This window comes from Petromyzon marinus, chromosome 4 (genome assembly GCF_048934315.1).
Source record: "Petromyzon marinus isolate PM22_M1 ecotype Great Lakes invasive population chromosome 4, UKy_Petmar_22M1.pri1.0, whole genome shotgun sequence".
In the NCBI taxonomy this organism is placed as follows: domain Eukaryota; kingdom Metazoa; phylum Chordata; class Hyperoartia; order Petromyzontiformes; family Petromyzontidae; genus Petromyzon; species Petromyzon marinus.
This window is the reverse complement of record NC_133670.1, coordinates 2,048,498-2,068,321: the sequence shown is the minus strand read 5'-3', so window position 1 is coordinate 2,068,321 and position 19,824 is coordinate 2,048,498. Positions and strand designations below refer to the sequence as shown.

At 48.4% G+C, this 19,824-nt stretch overlaps 1 protein-coding gene across 6 annotated transcripts in view; it reads left to right on the top strand.

Annotated features, from left to right (window-relative positions):
• Nucleotides 1-16,948, top strand: part of LOC116938839 (hyccin-like) — a 45,242-nt gene extending 28,294 nt beyond the window's left edge. For 5 of the 6 annotated variants that reach the window (XM_076054572.1, XM_076054561.1, XM_032946545.2 and 2 more), the window contains 9 exons: nt 2,700-2,801; nt 3,303-3,482; nt 5,074-5,154; nt 7,440-7,555; nt 10,167-10,262; nt 10,906-11,025; nt 12,255-12,342; nt 12,873-13,032; nt 14,532-16,948. In XM_076054572.1, coding sequence (XP_075910687.1) covers nt 2,700-2,801; nt 3,303-3,482; nt 5,074-5,154; nt 7,440-7,555; nt 10,167-10,262; nt 10,906-11,025; nt 12,255-12,342; nt 12,873-13,032; nt 14,532-15,088 — 1,500 coding nt within the window. In that variant the 3' untranslated portion in view covers nt 15,089-16,948. Of the gene's footprint in view, nt 1-2,699; nt 2,802-3,302; nt 3,483-5,073; nt 5,155-7,439; nt 7,556-10,166; nt 10,263-10,905; nt 11,026-12,254; nt 12,343-12,872; nt 13,033-13,762; nt 13,942-14,531 lie in introns of all 6 variants that reach the window. The other variant, XM_032946550.2, reaches the window with a different exon arrangement.
• Nucleotides 16,949-19,824: the final 2,876 nt, after the last annotated feature.

Here is a 19,824-nt window from a genome sequence, read left to right as displayed (position 1 = left end):
TTTTTGACATGCGTTTTTCTGAATTTTTGTTGTTGTTATTCTGTCTCTCACTGTTCAAATAAACCTACCATCAAAATTATAGACTGATCATTTCTTTGTCAGTGGGCAAACGTACAAAATCATCAGGGGATCAAATACTTTTTTCCCTCTGTACATATCTGCTCGTTCAAATGCAGTGTAGCAAACGAACGATGTTAGGGAAAGTATGGGGAAAAAACACATGTTTTTACAGCTCCATGAACATACGTGAACCCTAACAAACATCTCAAGTCTACCACCACGAATGCGTATAAACACGCAATAGTTGTGGCCACAATTATACGATGTTTATACGCAAATATACAACTGATGTCAACACTAAGCAAACGTCAATCAATATTGCAAATAACAATCGGGACATTCATGTTCCCTGTCAAGTGGAGCTACTGCAGTGTCGAAAGTAGAAAAGATTTGACGTGACCCTTCCCGTCCCATAGTCACAAGCGTGACTTCATGCCAGGCTCCTGCCTAGGGATTTTTTTACCACAGAAGTAGGAGTGAGCGAACGAGTGAGCAAATGAGCGTAGCTGGCTGTATATGTTGCTCAGCAAGTTGCATTATCTCACTGCACAGATCTTGGATAATTATTTTTTTCGCGTGAACTTAAACATTCAAATGTTATTCTGTAGATCCTCGCGTTAACTCCTTGGTAGTGAAGGACTCAGCTGGGCATAATGATGATGGAGCGAGGTTCCTCCAGCTGTCAAGTTTAGTTTATTCAGGTGGGATAGGTCTCATTTGCAGTCGTGGGTGTTTCATAAACTGTTGAAGCATCAATTTAATCTATTAACTTGTGTCCATTACAGACAATCGCGATTGTGTAATATCTCTTCATTGGGAATTCATGTCTCGGAGGACTGATGGGCTTGTGTGTGGCTGAGTGTTGATGGTTGTTCTTCGTGCTTTCGGAGTCCCCTGACCCTCTGCTCACGATCATTAAGGACCTTCATGATGGTGAGCGGGCGCGGGTAAAACTACGTGGCCGGGAGTCGGAACCAATCCCTGTTCACCTTGGGGTGCGACAGGGATGTCCTCTGGCTCCCACATTATTTAACATCTATTTCGACCACGTAGTTCATGAAGCCTTCGATGGCTGTACCGGAGGAATTTCCACAGGGATGTCCTCTCGCTCCCACATTATTTGACATTTATTTCGACCACGTTGTTCGTGAAGCCTTCGATGGCTGTACTAGAGGAATTTCCATTTGGTAAAGATACAATGGGAGGCTGATCGATGCCCAGGTGCGGTCAAAGGATGGCTCCCTATTGGTCAACCACGTTATGTATGCCGATGATTTGGTAATAGGTGCTCATTCAGAGGAGGAGTTGGAGATGCTGCTGCTGAGACTGGAGCGTGCCACTAAGAGGTGGGGCCTTACCATCAGCCCCACCAAAACTAAGCGCCTGCCTGGGTATTTTGTACCATCGGACACTCCACCCCCACAACTCCCAATTAGTGATGGGGTAGTTGTGGAGAGAGTGGAGAGTTTCCCATACCTGGGCAGTGTGTTCATGACCGGCTCTAGTTTGACAGCAGAGGTCTCACTCCGAATCAGTCGAGCGGCATTATCTTTTCATCGGCTGCTGTAACACTGTGTGGAAGCTACCTGGTCTGCCGCTCTGCACTAAGCTTCAGGTCTTCTCGGCCACAGTCATTCCCTCCCTTCTCTACGCTTGTGAAACGTGGACCCCCCCAATGGGACATCTTCGCCGGTTAGAAACATTTAGGCTGGCCTGCCTACGATCCATCCTGGGTTTAATCAGGCTGGATTATCAATGAGGAGTTCACAAATCCTTGAAAGATCTGGACAAAGTCGCATCGGTGAGCTCTTCTGGCTGGCAAGGCTGCGTTGGCTGGGTCATGTAGCCCGCATGCCCAGCCACCACATGCCTAAACAGCTTTGGTTCCGCCAGTTAGAGGGGGCTAAACAGGCGTGGCATTGGCTAGAGAAAAGATGGAGTGATGTGGTACTAGAGGACGTGGAGCTGATTGGACTTGCCCATGACTGGTACCAGCGGTGTCAAGATCGGCCTCTGTGGAGGAGACTCGTGAAAGACGCTACTGGGCAGTTGGAGGCAGTCGCTCTCCAACAACAATGGAGGGCGGAGGAGCGACGCTCACAACAACGAGCGGAGCGCCAGGTGGCTAAAGCACAGCAAGTTGGCACAGTAGGGGGCACAGGTGGTGCATCAGCCAATCGTCTCAGCCAGTCGACCCGTGGCACCTGGGTCTGCCCCGTGACCTCCTGCCAGCGGGCGTTCGACACTTCACGTGGCCTCAACGTGCACATAGCCTCGCACACGCATCGTGATGATGTCACCGCCACTTAGTGGTGAATGGCGGTTGTTGTTGTTGTGGCTGGAAGTGTAGCGCAACAAACCCAGTGACCCGAGTTCGTTTCCCACTCATGGCCAACACCAGTGGCAAATAACTGAACAGCTCCTGGGCCTCCCCTAGGTCGACTCAGCCTCAAATGAGTACCTGGTACGAGGTGTAAACATCTTCACTTGGGAGACAAAGGCGCGGTGCTGGCCATCCACCCCTTCATGTACGATGCCGACCTTCATAGGTGCTACTTGCGAACAGCACTTGTCTGTTTAGGCTATACAGGGGATCTTTGTCTTTGTGGCTGGGTGCTGATGGATTGTGTGTTGTGCAGGGGCTGCCGGAGGTGGCGGTGGCGGCGTATGCCGAGAGGGTGCAGGAGAAGGCGAGCGTCGTGCCAGCGCTGTACAGCGCCATGCGCGACATGGGCACAGAGGTGAGCGTCCGCAGCCACGTCCAGCCACGTGCCCAAGCATTCGCATCTCCTCTCTGTGTGCACGCTGCCAGCAGTGCCCATGGTAAAATGCAAGCTGCTGTTGGCCCCAATCCTTGCCTCACCCGGTTAGGTTGGCGTACAAGACGACGTGTGAATCACTTCGCGTCTAAAACACTCCCAGAATACTAACCCAGAGACCCCCCCCCCCCAAACCCGGCACCACGAAATATTAAATTTCACCACCGTCTGCATTTTTATAGTTTCCTTGTAATTTTGGCATGGACTAGTGAGCATCATCTGCAGGCGCAACACAACTGAAGTGACATTAGGCAAAGCTCCCAACGCAGGAGCCAATTTCAAATGAGTCTTGAGACTAAGTGCGGACTTCTTGGATAAACACATCAGTACAATATTATTTATCTGACGAACGAGTGCAGCTTTCTTGGGTAAACCACACGAGTGCAATATTATTTCTCTGGCGAACGACTCTGTGTCTCGCAGCTGCTGGAGCCCATCTGCCACCAGCTCTTCGAGTTCGTCCGAAGCGGCGAGGCGGCCCTGCACAGGTTCGCATTGCAGTTCGTGCCGGAGATCATCTGGCGCCACCTGTCGGCCGTGGCCCGGAGGGACAAGCCCAGCCAGGGGAGCGTGGAGGCCCTGCTCCTGGGCATCTACAACCTGGTGATGATGATACCCCCCCCCTCGCCATCCCGTCTCGCTTGGTTCAGCGCGGGTGGCGCAGTGGCAAGGGGGAGCTTGGGTTCGATTTCCGACTCGGGCGCTCTTCTGTCTAAGTTTACCCGATTTGCTCACATAGTAAAAGAAAACAAAAACGCACAATCGAACTGGTATTGGCCAAAACATCACAATGCTGACAACATTCCTGCAATTGACTCAATTGGAATTAAACACAGCAGTAGCAGCAACATCACTACTGCAAAAACTTGGCAGGTCCGTCCTGCAAAAAATAGTCTTGAGACTCAGTGAGGCTCTCCTGGGTAAACGAGCGTAGTAGGAGCAACGATAGTCGACTTAAGCTGAAGTTTTGGGCAACAATAGCCCCGCTATTTCTTAGAGCTACGAGAGAAAAATGGAGAAGCTGGAAGAAGCCATGCAGAACGGGGAGATATGACAAACTCTTCACAGAGAGGCACCCAAGTCGAGAATCAAACCCAGGACCTTCTTGCTGTGAGTCACAGGTGTTACGACTGGGCCACCCTGCTGTCCTATGTCAGTTGGAAGAAACTGGCTCTTAGGTGTATCTCGAAATTCGCTCACTGCTTCTTGGCAGTGACGGAATGGGCATGAAGTTATCACTGTACACCTGGTAGTGTGTACGTAAGGTAGATTGAAATAGTGGATTTAACAATAGTTATGATAAATGACATGTCTTATATTTTTATTCATTGTTTATCTACATGAGCTCATCTAAATATGTGTAATGAGAGAGTACACCGAAGGACGCCGACCGGCTGGATAGGCTCCGCCGCATCAGTCATAAGCCAATCAGGATAAGTGGGTTCATCTGGGCCAAAGTTCATGGGCGGAGCTCAAGGGTGCTCGTGGGGAACTATCGGGAAGGTTCTAGAGGGGGCGTGGCTACAGGCGGGGTTTGGCTCCGCGTGAGAGGGATATAAGGGGAAGCAGGAAGAGGCTCGGGGTCGGTGTGCGAAGTCTGGAAGCGGGACGGCGTCTCGCCCCCTCGGAACGCCAGCGGCCACGTGGCGGTTCGAGGGTCGTCTCCTTGCGCGCCGCCAGGCAGCGGCGCGCCACAGGGGCGGAGAGCGTGAGCGAGCCGTGCGCGGGAAGGAGCCAACACGCGCAGAGAAGAAAGAGAGCGGTTATCATCCGAGAAGAAGCGCGAAGCTATACAGCCAACATAGCAATAAATAAATAACGTTCATCGTCGAAGTGTTTTATTACATATGTACAGTCGTCCCTCGGTTAGCGTTTTTAATCCATTCCACGAAAAATACTGTGAGGCTTACATAACTGTTAATCGAGGAGAGAGCCGATTTCCATTGCCGAAACAGAAAACGTAATGTAAACAAAGGCAGTCGAGGTCTCAACGCTCATAAATGGACGTCACTGATTGGCCGAGGACATAGCTCGGCTCAACTTACGAGCGCTCGGATTGTCCAAAATTGGCTCCCGCGTGCATAACGTCAACACAATGTTAATGTCAGTCGAAACCATGGGGTCACTATGGGAGGCGAAACTGTTAACCGTTGTCACCGTTAACCGCGGGACCGCTATACTTTTGTTGTTGTAGGAGACGGTGGATGAGGAAGGAAAGCCGAAAGTTCTGTCATTTACCGTGCCTTCTCTGTCCAAGTCGTCCATTTACCACGAGGTAAGGCGAAATCATAATCAGGGCGTCAGGTCGGCCCCACTCTGTTCCAGGCAGGGCCCTGCACAGTGGGTGCCTCTGCCTTGCGCGTTCTAGGTCACATGCTTGTTTGTTTGTTTGTCTGTAATGCGGGTGGGGGTTAGCCACGCTGCTGAGGTGGAGGGGTTGATAGGGGAGGGGCTGATGACCTCAGCGAGCCTGGGCTGTTGGGGAGAGGAGCACCGACGTCGTCACGCCAGATTGGGGTGATGTTGGGAGAAAATGGGGGGGGGGTAATGACGTCACAGGCGTAGAAGGGTCGGAAGGGGCGATGACGTCACGCATCACTGCTGAGTTGGAGTTGAGGGGTGATGACGTCACGCTGGATTAGGGTGCGTTGGTGAGGAGAGGGCGTGACGTCACCAGACGCAGAGTGGGGGGGGGGGGTGATAACATCACCCGACAACGGGTGAGGTGCATGACAGAGAGAGCGATGACGTCAAGAGACGCCGGGAGTGGTAAGGAGACAGGGCGGGCTATGATGTTACACGATACTGGTGAGATGCAGGGAAGGAAGTGGTGATGATAAAACGTACGTATTCGCCATCGTTTTATCGGCGAAGTTTCGCGGATTCCTGCTAGTTTTTTGTTTAATGTATTGTTACTCTTGTTCCGCTTTACCTGGGAGACCCTCACCGAGTCTCAAGACTATTTTTTTCAGGAGTGGTCCTGCCACGTTTTCAGGCGATGTTACTATATATGACCCTGATCGAGTTATTTGCAGACATTTAATTGATAGAACATTTGTTCAATATCATTGTGGTGATTTTACATTGTGTTCTCGTTCAGCGCACACAGCTCAGGGGGATGTCAATGTTACTTTTGGTTGTAAAGTGGATTTTTGAGACCCCTTTTATATACTCGTCAAAACAGAGCTAAAGCCCAAATGTGGAATACAGGTTTCCCTCGCTTAATGCGGCTCGCGCTGTATATGCGGCGAGCCTATTTCTACCCAAAATTCGCTCTATGGAGTATGCGGTTTGAATTCACCTCATACGTGGCTATGCAGTTGTACGTGGGACAACATCGTGTCCTGTGTGTACTGTGTATGTACGGTGTATGTTCTGTGTATCTACTGTGTGTGTACCGTGCATCTAATGTGTGTGTACTGCCTATGTACCATGTGTACTGTGTTTGTACTGTGTGTGCGCTCTGTATCTACTGTGTGTGTGTACCGTGTATCTAATGTGTGTGTACTGCCTATGTACCATGTGTACTGTGTTTGTACTGTGTGTGTGCTCTGTATCTACTGTGTGTCTACCGTGTATCTAATGTGTGTGTACTGCCTATGTACTATGTGTACTGTGTTTGTACTGTGTGTGTGCTCTGTATCTACTGTGTGGGTGTACCGTGTATCTAATGTGTGTGTACTGCCTATGTACCATGTGTACTGTGTTTGTACTGTGTGTGTGCTGTATCTACTGTGTGTGTGTACCGTGTATCTAATGTGTGTGTACTGCCTATGTACCATGTGTACTGTGTTTGTACTGTGTGTGTGCCCTGTATCTACTGTGTGTGTGTACCGTGTATCTAATGTGTGTGTACTGCCTATGTACCATGTGTACTGTGTTTGTACTGTGTGTGCGCTCTGTATCTGCTGTGTGTGTGTACCGTGTATCTAATGTGTGTGTACTGCCTATGTACTATGTGTACTGTGTTTGTACTGTGTGTGCTCTGTATCTACTGTGTGTGTACCGTGCATCTAATGTGTGTGTACTGCCTATGTACTATGTGTACTGTGTTTGTACTGTGTGTGTGCTCTGTATCTACTGTGTGTGTACCGTGTATCTAATGTGTGTGTACTGCCTATGTACCATGTGTACTGTGTTTGTACTGTGTGTGCGCTCTGTATCTACTGTGTGGGTGTACCGTGTATCTAATGTGTGTGTACTGCCTATGTACCATGTGTACTGTGTTTGTACTGTGTGTGCGCTCTGTATCTACTGTGTGTGTGTACCGTGTATCTAATGTGTGTGTACTGCCTATGTACCATGTGTACTGTGTTTGTACTGTGTGTGCGCTCTGTATCTACTGTGTGTGTGTACCGTGTGTACTGTTGGTGCTGCTCGGCAGGCAGTTGTCCCCTCGTGGGGTTTCGTTTCGTTCCGCCCTTTTCTTGGAACGCATTGACTACGACCACGTAGAGAGCGACGGGAGACCCCTACGTAATGACAGCGCTGCCCCGTTGTCCTGTCTGTGCACGTGACCGAGCCGTGTCATTCTCGCCCGCCAACCTTTGCTGCGCGCAGCCATGCAGCATTGGCTCCCTGGCGCTGACGGAGGAAGGTCTGAGCCAGCGTGGCGCCGGCAGAGCCGTGTACGCTGACTCGTACCCACAGCGCGAGTCCATCACGGCCCAGAACAGGTCCGCACCAAGCCCCGCTGGCTCAGGGCTATCTGAACGGCACGATCATTTCACCTTCACGGTGTTCGCTCGCCCTCGGAGAGACAGCACGGTCCAGAGGCGCGAGGAAGCTAGGCAGGTAGCAGCATCCAGCAGCATCCCACCCTGTGTGATGCTACGCAGAGGCAGCCCTACAACCGCTTATTCCTACTCACGTGACATAGTTTCATTCGCTCGACCTCATATCGCATCCGTGTTATAAAAACGTGTTCCCTAATCATTAATCACATTATATGAAATTTGCGTTGTGAAAACACGCGTTATAGAAAACAGACTGTATTTGCTGTCGTGCTGTCTGCTGGCAAGCTGGGGTATGGCACCTCAACGTGTCCCTCCGCAGTGCTGCACTGCAGGCGTGTAAATGATGAGCCTCTGCACAGCAGTTGCACTACAGAGCTGGAAACCGTTTTCCCCGATGTCACTGTTGGTGCTAATTGTATTTAATCGTTCCTGATTATGGCGACTGTTGTTGACTTCCCACACACGAGTACCGATCTGTGAAGAGGGCAGCCGTAGTCATCTGTTGTGCTTAAAAAAACATTTATGCTTGTTTACCCAGCAAAGCCTCACTGAGTCTCAAGACTCTCTTTCAGGAGGGTCCTGCCAAACTTTCACGGTAGGGGGCGGCGATGTTGCTGCTGTGGATTCCCAATTGAGTAATTTGAAGGTAATTTTCAAGCATTGGGATGTTTGGCCAATAGCAATTAACATATTTTCTAACAATGGGATGAAACCAGAAAACCGATGCAGAATAGAGAACATACAAACTCCGAGTCAGGAATCAAACCGAGGTGCTTCTTGCTGTGAGAAAAGTGTTATCGCAGCGTTACACTACCGCCGCAGCTCATTGTCACCCGTATATAATTGACTAGAGATTGTACAGTGAGGGAAAAAGGTATTTGATCCCCTGCTGATTTTGTACGTTTGCCCACTGACAAAGAAATGATCAGTCTATCATTTTAATGGTAGGTTTATTTGAACAGTGAGAGACAGAATTACAATAAAATCCAGAAAAACGCATGTCAAAAATGTTATAAATTGATTTGCATTTTAATGAGGGAAATAAGTATTTGACCCCTCTGCAAAACATGACTTAGTACTTGGTGGCAAAACCCTTGTTGGCAATCACAGAGGTCAGACGTTTCTTGTAGTTGGCCACCAGGTTTGCACACGTCTCAGGAGGGATTTTGTCCCACTCCTCTTTGCAGATCTTCTCCAAGTAATTAAGGTTTCGAGGCTGACGTTTGGCAACTCGAACCTTCAGCTCCCTCCACATATTTTCTATGGGATTAAGGTCTGGAGACTGGCTAGGCTACTTCAGGACCTTAATGTGCTTCTTCTTGAGCCACTCCTTTGTTGGCTTGGCCATGTGTTTTGGGTCATTGTCATGCTGGAATACCCATCCACGACCCATTTTCAATGCCCTGGCTGAAGGAAGGAGGTTCTCACCCAAGATTTGACGGTACATGGCCCCAACCATTGTCCCTTTGATGCGGTGAAGTTGTCCTGTCCCCTGAGCAGAAAAACACCCACAAAGCATAATGTTTCCACCTCCATGTTTGACGGTGGGGATGGTGTTCTTGGGGTCATAGGCAGCATTCCTCCTCCTCCAAACATGGCGAGTTGAGTTGATGCCAAAGAGCTCCATTTTGGTCTCATCTGACCACAACACTTTCACCCAGTTGTCCTCTGAATCATTCAGATGTTCATTGGCAAACTTCAGACGGGCATGTATATGTGCTTTCTTGAGCAGGGGGACCTTGCGGGCGCTGCAGGATTTCAGTCCTTCACGGCGTAGTGTGTTACCAATTGTTTTCTTGGTGACTATGGTCCCAGCTGCCTTGAGATCATTGACAAGATCCTCCCGTGTAGTCCTGGGCTGATTCCTCACCATTCTCATGATCATTGCAACTCCACGAAGTGAGATCTTGCATGGAGCCCCAGACCGAGGGAGAGTGACAGTTCTTTTGTGTTTCTTCCATTTGCGAATAATCGCACCAACTGTTGTCACCTTCTCACCAAGCTGCTTGGCAATGGTCTTGTAGCCTATTGCAGCCTTGTGTAGGTCTACAATCTTGTCCCTGACATCCTTGGAGAGCTCTATAGTCTTGGCCATGGTGGAGAGTTTGGAATCTGATTGATTGATTGCTTCTGTGGACAGGTGTCTTTTATACAGCTAACAAGCTGAGATTAGGAGCACTCCCTTTAAGAGTGTGCTCCTAATCTCAGCTCGTTACCTGTATAAAAGACATCTGGGAGCCAGAAATCTTTCTGATTGAGAGGGGGTCAAATACTTATTTCCCTCATTAAAATGCAAATCAATTTATAACATTTTTGACATGCGTTTTTCTTGATTTTTGTTGTTGTTATTCTGTCTCTCACTGTTCAAACAAACCTACCATTAAAATTATAGACTGATAATTTCTTTGTCAGTGGGCAAACGTACAAAATCAGCAGGGGATCAGATACTTTTTTTCCCTCACTGTATGCAGCAGGATTCTATCGCGCCGAACTGCATGGCACGAATGATTCCAATCCATTCCTCTCCGTGCCGTCCACTCCTGCCGCACAGGTTTGAGGTGCTCACGTCCCTGCTCCTCTTCTACAACTCCGCCATCGTCTTCATGCCCCTCTCATCCTACCACTCGCTGTGCCAGCTGTGCACCAGGTGAGAGCGTGGCTGAGCGAGGGGAGGCCAGCACGAGCAGGCCTTGCAGAGGCTGGCTGAGACCAGGACTGAGCCGAGTGGACATCGAGCAGATTTAGTGCCTTTGAGATTCACTGCTGCTATGAAGTCTCTCCTGTGTCACCTCGCCTGTGTTGCCTCTCTCCGTCTCCTCGTGTGAATTGTATTTCCCTGCTATCCTGCTGCACAAACAAAACACTTTATTTCCTGCATCATCGTCATTTAATTTACGGGTCGAAATGTGAAACCTCCAAAAATATATAGTTGAAAGAGGAATTGAAAAAAGATGTTTCTACATGTATACGTATTCAGCCAGTCACACATTAACAAGAATACACATTCGTGAAGTCATATTTTTTTTTAACCATATTAAAACCAATCACAATGTAGGGATTGATGTCCCACGGCAACAAGAGCAGCCACACCCTAGCCGGTCAAACCAGCGTCTCCACACTTCTCAGCCACAAAACCTATGACCTGTTCAGTTCTTTATCCCATGGCCCTCTGCCTTGCAGCATACGGTTTCCTAAGTGCAGTGTTAATCACTTATCCGTCTTGGATCTGCCCTGCCGACAATGATTTTTCGTCAGCCATTATGAGAGTGACACGTGGGAACTCCTGGCAGGGCATGCGTGAGTGGATTCCCACGGCAGAGGATGAAGCGGGACTGGAAGGAGCCGCACCCTCGTGTGCCTCTGCTCGCCGAGTTCCTCGTACAGCTGCTGGAGGGAGTCTACCACGCCATGTGAGTGCCGCACCTTCACAGCAGTCCGCTCGGCGAACTGCGCACGCACCACGCACGTACCGCGCACGCACTAGGCGCCAACCACACACGCAACCACGCATTCACTACGCGTGCACCACTCGCTACGCGTGCACCACGCACGCAGCACGCACGCACCATGGCCTTTTGGCCTGCGACATTGCAGGTTATGGATAAACGTTCACCTAAAATCTCCCATGGAAATACAAGGAGATGATGCCCCATTGCGGGCAGTCTGGCCTATTTGTTTTTAATGCAGGGGTGGTGCCCACCATGTGTGTGATGCAGCTTTAGAACATGAGTAGGGCGATGAGTTCCACACGGCACTGTGGCGCTTCTTTGTGAGAGAGAAAAACTTCCCTGGGCAGCCTGGGGGCTCTGCACTTTGGCCATTCTGGTTTGAACCAGCGGTGAGAGAGTTGGTGTGTGTTGTGCCCTCGCACTTCTGAACACCCCATAGGGGGATTGCAAAAGCACAAATGGTGATTTGTCCAGCAACCACTTGCTGTATATTGGAAACCGTGTGCGTATGTTACGTGGATGCTTTTCATTCGTTGCACTGGAAACTATCACCGATGATGTCATTTTGTACCAAAGAAGATTGCACAAAGTTGGAAGAATATAAATAACAAACTGGATATATCTGCTTCATATTTAGCTTAAGTAGCTTGTTTTTACATTCTGCACAATAACACCAATGACGATTTCCACGTCTCTGGCCTCTCCATATATGTGCTAGGAAAGAGAGCCACTGCCTGATACATCACCTATTGTGTTCTCGACCTGATAAGGCCTCGGTGTTGTTTTGCTGTTGTATCGTTGTGCGGCGGGCGGTCCGTACAATGTGCGGTGACGTTCTGTTGACTGCCGAGTTCTAGCAGGGCAGGCGCCTTAAATGCTTAGCACAGAATGTTTACATTGTAACTGGTAATAAAAAAAAACAGTGAGAAAACTCACGTGTTGTGGAATTGCAGAGGAATGCTTAGTCGTGTGAATGTACATGGAACATCAAATGGGGGCAGTCACGGCCAAATTAACAACTCAAATATCTACACAAGGCACACTCCAACAATTGTCCAACCTTAATGTTACTGAAAGGTTTCTTTATGCTGAAAGTACAACACTTGAATAGTGCTGATGACCATAACAGATAATTTTCTCAGTTTTTGTTTTACTTTGTATCTTGAACTTTGTATTTGTTTGTCTTGCAGTTACAATGGTGCATGGGACATGGGTAAAAGGGCAGTGGAAGATGCCCTTTACCGGTCTAAACTTGAGCTCTACCCTGAGCCATTACTGGTAATTTAACTAAATATATGCTGTTTCACGCACATATATATTCTTAATAATTAAAAAGCAGGTATGTACAAGAGAATTACAAAACTTGGTCAATAGGGTTATGAGGATTCCAATTGACATATATCGAATACATTTTATATTTTAATTAATCATCAGCCATGATCTATTCCCTGCTAGATGTAACAATCCATTTAGCTCCTGCACACGAGCTGTTTTTATTGCTCCATGTCCACGGTGGACGACCCGTTGTGCAGTGGAGATGTTTTCCAGATTTTCAGATTAATCTGAAAAATCGGAAAATCGGACCCTAGATACGATGTTTCTTCAGGAACTGATGAGGAAAAACTGACGACGTTCACGTACGTCATCTGAATGGGAAAGGGGTAACTTACCATTCCTGTGAAGAGCCAGGGTTGTGCGCGAGCGACGAGCGAGCGACGCGCGGGGTCCTCGCCGTGGAGCCGAGCGATGGTTGGTGACGCATCCTCGCCCCCCCCCGGCCCCGGCCGCGCGTGCGTGTGTGCGTGCAGCTGGCGCGCGCCATCAAGAGCTCCCTGCTGCAGGACGCTCCGCACGCTGGCCGGGGCCGCTCCCGCTGCCTGCAGCTGGAGGTGACGCCCACCTCGTCGCGCATCTCCCGCAGCGTGGTCACCAGCGCGTCCATCCGCAGCCACCGCTGGAAGAAGGAAGGTGAGCTGGTGCGGCGGGCCTGGCGCAGACCGGGGTCGCACCCTCGTACTCTGGATCCTCCCATCGCTTCAACGGATGAGTGTTCTACTTCTGGTTTTTTCATTTGTTTACGGCTTCTGCAACAAATGCGGTTACGCGGAGCTTGGAGGTGCTCGAGTGGGGATAATTCTTTACCCGTTTTAAATCTCTGAGCAGCTACCACCAAGATCCCGGATTGCGCTAAAAAGCATAACGATGGAGATAAGGTCGAAGCGTCTCTGCTCTTGAGCAATGGACCTGGCTCACCTCCATGGGTGGTGCCAAGCCACTCCGAGAAAGCCCACATTTAAATGGCCAGCATCTGCATAGGATGACCATTTTTTTACAACTCACAAAGGGGGGGTACTTTACTGACCCTGGAGAGATGATGTTTTGAGTCAGCCCCTGAGCAGGATACAAACTCGCAAATGTATGATTACGACTCCAATAGTACAACAGAGTGCGCATTAACACCGGCTGTGAGGGGAACTCAGAAGACAATACATTTATCGAGTTACTACCGTGTCTAAATGTAAAAAAAAGTTGTTTGCTTATTGCAGATAACACTATGCAAGATTACATTCAAGATATTGTTAAGTAAAGAATGGCTTTGCAAGTGTGCAGGCCAATTCTGGATGGTAGTGTCATGTTCTCTTGTTTATCCACGCACCGCACGCACGTACACGCACGTTCACGCACTGCACGCACACAGGTATCAGTGTCAGTCCTGTGCAGGCCGACCCCAACTTCCCAAACGGCTCGGTCTCTCCGCCCAACCTCTTGTTGGTCTCTGAGCACGTTACAGTCGTCCTTGAGCAGGACGGCGAACCCACTGAGCCGGGTCCAGAGGGGAAGAGACAGAGGTCTCTGAAAAAGCCCTTAGACCATAGCGTAAGTTGCCGTTCCGTTGAGCGTCTTTGAGAGTGTGGCTCTCCCCCGCACCCCCCGCCCCGCCGCACTGGCAGTGCTTCAAACCAGAGGGGCTTGAATGAACCCTCTGCCGCATGAGCCACCGCGTGCGGCTGCTACCCACCCCGCTCGCGTTGTCCAGCCCGGCGCGCCGTCGACTCGTGCATGCTGCGCGTGCTCACCGTCCCCACTCGCCCGCCCGCCCGCCCGCCCGCCTGCCCCAAGCCCAGGCCCAGGCACAGGCCGAGGATGATGCAGTGGTGCAGCATGGACCACTGCGATTCTTAACTGCTTGAGAAGCATGCATCGATGGTGTGAATGATAACGTAAAGAATGCTTGACCCCAAAAAACCTTTCCGCATTCCTCCGAGTTTACAAGCGTAACTCATGATGCCCTCGTTCATGACCTTGGCCGTTCTTGTTTTTAGCAAGAGTTATCATGGTAATGCTGGCGTGTGCAGTTGTGATACTTTAATCTTCGTGATTAACGATTTAAAAAGCCATATTCGTATTGTACTGTATTAATATTTATACTGTACATTATTCAATTTTACATCCATATTTTTTGGCAGGAGAAGGAAGCGAATGGGACCAGCAGTTAGATAGGGAGGAAGACAATTCCCTTTTGGAAGGAATGGGAGACGTTTTAAGCAACGGCAATTCGAGCAATTCTCCAAACTGGCGGGACTCGGATGAGACCCTTGTAAGGCGAGAGCGTGGCGACAAGCAAGCGATCGAGGTGGACTCCCTTCCGTTGGGCACTGCTCCCAGACCGACAAACGGCGGGAGTGAGTCCGCAGGCGACACCAGTCTACCGACAGTCATCTTTGAGACCGAGTTTGGCGCGCACGACTATTCTCCCGGCCTTGTTGTGCCCGGTGAAAGCAGAGCCCACTTGGGGGCAACGCCAGGCAGTCCGTCCCACAGCCGCTCGTGCGAAGTCGTGTACCGCTCTGGCGGCAGAAACGCCGGCCAGGACTCTGCAATCGACCGGCACTCCACTCTGAGCCTCCAGGATGATGCACGGAGAGGCGCCGAAGGGAAAACGGGCAGACTTCTACCAGAAGATGCCCTGAAAAGGCTCCAGCGAACACCGAGTTTTAAAGTCCAGCTAATTTCAGCACTGTAACCTTTATGCTGTGTTTTGATAATCACACATGTTCGGATGTCGCGGGTGATCCTGATGGATTTGCTTTTATCAAAATGGTGAGCGCTCCACAATGTGCAGTACTTACCGCTGATTGACTTTATGCCAAATGTTTTGTGTTTTTAATTCGTGCCAACACTACTTTTTTAAAGATGCATAAGAACACAATCGTTTTATACTGTCAGTAAATTGTAACCTCATGGCAGAATAATTTTGAAACCTTGAGTCGCATTTTTATCGTTGCACGGGTAGCCATTTAGCTCGTGAATTTCTTAAAAAAACTTTTTTTCTATTAAGTGACAAGAGCACACAAATAAGAATACGTGTCCTTGGGAGCTCCACGGTTAAATCCACGCCCACGTAGCCACTGAGATAGTGACTAAACAAGTGACGATGACGTATATGCAGTTGCCCCCAATTGTTCTTTAACGAGTTGAGAGCGTGTTGAGGTTAATTATTAGTTATATGGACATGTTCATTATTTTCCAAACTTAATTGAAGTTCCTTTTTAAATCTAATATATGTGATCTGACACTGGCACATACTGATCTCTTATTGTGACTATTTTGCGGGGTGTTAAATGTACATTTTGTGATTTCACCAACCGCATGGTGTTTTTTTGTTGCAGAAAAGAGGGGAGATGTTTCACAGTGTGAGGGGGGAGGGTCAGATTACTGAGCCAGTAAGGAGTGCCGATGTCATTCGCCAGGGTACCAGAACCAAACAGTCCTGAATTAATAACCACGGCCGAGGCTGTGGTGATTAGCAGCCGGAGCGGTAATTAAACCGTTGATGCGATGCAAGTCAGGGGAAGTTGTGAACATGCTAACCACTACATTTAGAAATATCTATAAATGAGGGGTTACTTATATATGGGCAAAATACATTTTCATTGCAATGTAAATTATATCTATTGAACGAAAATCAACCTTTCACGTGTCTGCTCAAGTGGCAGTCGCACATAGAGGGCTTTGTCGAGTGTGCACCCCATGCTAATGTGCAATTACCCAATTGACCAGATGGGATTTATATTTTAAGGATATCATTCAGACTTCTAATCTTGGAATTCCCTGTCCTTAGAGGTCAGGATCTCGCAGTTGTTGGAGACTTGTACACCTCACCTGAAAGCCCCCGCCAACTCTTTAACACAGCCTTTCTCAAGTTCTCTAACTTGTCTGTTGAGTTGTTGTCTTTTATATGCATGGCACTTTGAGATCCATTGTTTAAGGGCGCTTATACACCTACATTATCGTTTAATATGAAGATCTTTCAACCACCGTAACCGGGGCACACGTCTTTGCCCTGAAAATGAGCGTTCACGGAGTGTTTGGGTTGGCCAGCAGAGTCCATTGAGCAGCAGCCAAGCAAATGGCACGGGGGGGGACATGGGGCGAATGTTGGCCCCAGAGCTCAATGGAGCAATGACCGCTGACCAATGAACTGTACGAGTGTCACATAATACCCACGAAAAATCAATGCCGATTTGTTTGCAACTTGTTCGTTTTTGTTTTACCGAGACACTTTTATTGAATCTCACCAGAAATATAATGACGAGTAAAATCAAATCTCACATTGTCACGGTGGCATGTGTGCATGCCAATGAGTTTACAATTACAGTGTCAGTGTTTTATAGATTACTGATAACTTTATTAAATCTGCAATTGTTTAATAGCCGAGACTCAATGTAGACTTTGCTTTAAACTTTTTCCTATTTTATCCATGTATTTATTTTAAAAACGTGATTTTCAAATGTACCTTTTTATCCTCATGGAATTCTACAAAATGCTCTACTCTGTACATACTTCCAGGGCACACACATAAACCGGGTTTGGTTTTTTTTTATTTTCTTGCCTCTTATTTGTGTCCATTTGAGAGAAGCATGTTGCTCAACAATACAACAGCCGCCATTCGCCACTAAGTGGCGGTGACGTCTGTGCCAGGCCAGGTGCACTTTGACGCCACGTGAAGTGTCAAAGGCTCTCTTGACAGGTAACTGTACAGACCCAGGTGGTGCCGTGGGTTGACTGAGACGACACACGTGTTTCTCTAGAGGCTGGGACTAAGCTCCTTGGAGGTGTCACCTTAAACATCGGACCCACAGATGGCGAAGGTCGATGGATGGAGAGTTGGGCAGCTTGAGCAGTTGGACTCAACTCTCCATTTAGTGGCTCAGACCTACAATTGGATCTCGCCTGTCCCTGAACAAAGCTGTCGTGGGGCTCAGGCCAGTCCAATAATCACATGAGGGGGGGGGGGGGAATCTGGGAATCTACTTGAAGACGATTGCCTGTGTTGCGACTGAAACGTTGTGATCTATTATTTTTCTATCTACGTGACTTTACAGAAAGACCCAAAGAGTATGAATTCCTGCAGTCACGAAAGCTTTAAATCAAGATATAAAGGATTCGATTAAAGATTCCAGGCATGCTTGAAATGCTATAATATAATCCTTATCAAACCCCTCATCCACTCTACACCTTTATTGGCTCTTGTATGTGCTGTGAATAAGGGCCATTGCCCGAAACGTCGCCTGTTATATATTTATTCTTAATGCCGTACGCACGGCGGTGTTATCGACACCAATGCTAATGGACCCACCGACAAACACTCTAAACTACCAGTCTCCTGCACGTTACCCGTCTCTCCACAGACAAAAACACGTTTTACTCATCCCCATCCATGGGCCTATGTATGTGAATGTGTAAACGCCAGCAGCCATCTAAATACAGATTCTTATACAGCACGGTCCAGATTTAATTTTTTTTTTACCAGGTAAGGCCCCACTGAGCTGTGGCTTTTTTAAAGAAGCGACTTGGTGACAAATTATAACTCAACGAAGTGGACATTTATAGCATCCAAATACTTGGCCGGATCTGAGCCGAGATTCGGGAGATCTGGGGTGAGATTCGGGGGGTCTGTGATGAGATTTGGGGGATCTGAGATGAGATTCGGGGGTTCTGGGGTGAGATTCGGGGGTTCTGGGGTGAGATTCGGGGGATTGGGATGAGATTCGGGGGATTGGGATGAGATTCGGGGGATCTGGGATGAGATTCGGGGGTTCTGGGGTGAGATTCGGAGGATCTGGGCCGAGATTCGGGGGATCTGGGGTGAGAATCGAGAGGTCTGGGGTGAGATTCGGGGGATCTGGGATGAGATTCGGGGAGTTCCGGTTTGAGATTCGGGGATGGCGCGGTAAGATTGTTGATCACACGGATTCATCTCAACAACGTCCGTTTCACGACGATGACTCTATCGGTTGTGTTTAAGAAACACGTTGGTGTGGCCACTGCGAGAATGCAACCGTCTCTTCCCACACATTAGACCAGGGGTGGGAACATTTTTGACTCGCAGGCCACAATGGGTTCTAAAATTTGATAGAGGGGCCGGGCCAGGAACAGATGGATGGAGTGTTTGTGTGAACTAATATAAATGACATGTAAAAATCATTACATGAAAGGATTTGGCCTTTTAACAGGTAGCAAAGCATTTATTTGCAAGGCAATTTAACAAATTGCACGAACATGAACAATACAAAATATGTCGTAACGTGACTGAACAAACATCATGAAAACATCTGAGGCCTGCGCCCAAACCAATGACCTCACTTGAACTTCTTTATTCTCTACATTAACAGGTTAGAGCAGCCACGCAGGCTGTGTCGGAGATTTGGCTTCAACCTCGCTGCAGCAACACATCTTCAGTTTCAGTGGGAACAGTGTTGTTGATCTCCCATTTTTGCCAGTGCATCCAAGTCTGGAGTTATTTTGGTTGTGGCAATCTTCAGAATAGATCTGAGGTGCTGATCCGTTAACTTTGATCTATGTGACGGGCTTTGTTGGCGTTCATGACGCTGAATGTCTGCTCACACACATAAGTCGAGCCAAACAAAGTCAGCATCTTCTGTGCAGTCCTCCGGAGGTTTGGAAACGTCGCTCTGTTAAGTGAAGCATAGTCATTCAGTTTAACAGAGTTGAACTTCTCCTTTAGGACGGAGTCTGACTGAAGATCTATCAGTTCCAACTGCAACTCCTGTGGTGCTGTTTCAGAGTGTTGTGACCGGGGACAGGACACCAGCTGAAGTGGCTGTTCAATTTCGATTTAAAGCTTTCGTGACTGCAAGGATTCATCTTCTTTGGTTCTTTCGGTAAAGTCACGTAGAATGAGAATAAAATAATGAAATAAAATAAGACAATAAAATTCTCACTACGTTTCGGCCACAACACAAGCGGCCTTCCTCAGGTGAAGAAACAGGTCTATCCAGGAGACAGAGCCCGAGTGGACCCCGTCACGCCATGACTGAGTCTTATTAGGGCTGTGTGGGCGGAGTTGGATTGGCATGTTACCAGCCCCTACCCGGGGTGTAGGAGGGACTGGGGGTTGGTGGAAACAAACACTAATTAATCCTAAACAAGTGCCGCAGCCAAGGTGCGCCGCCGTGTACCGAGCTGCACCATGACATGCATAAGGATCACTATGCAATACAATACCATACCTTCAAATCCAAACTGCATGTTATAACGTAGACAAATTCACCTTTGAATTATACAATGCGTTACTTTATACTACCCTACACTTTAGACTATAAAAAAATATTAGACATTGTAACATTATACTATGTCTTAGTCTACGAATCCAACTATATACTACACTAATGTATATTCACTATGCAATTACGATGCTACATCTTGCCTTATGAGTAAAGTTAAACATTACAATGT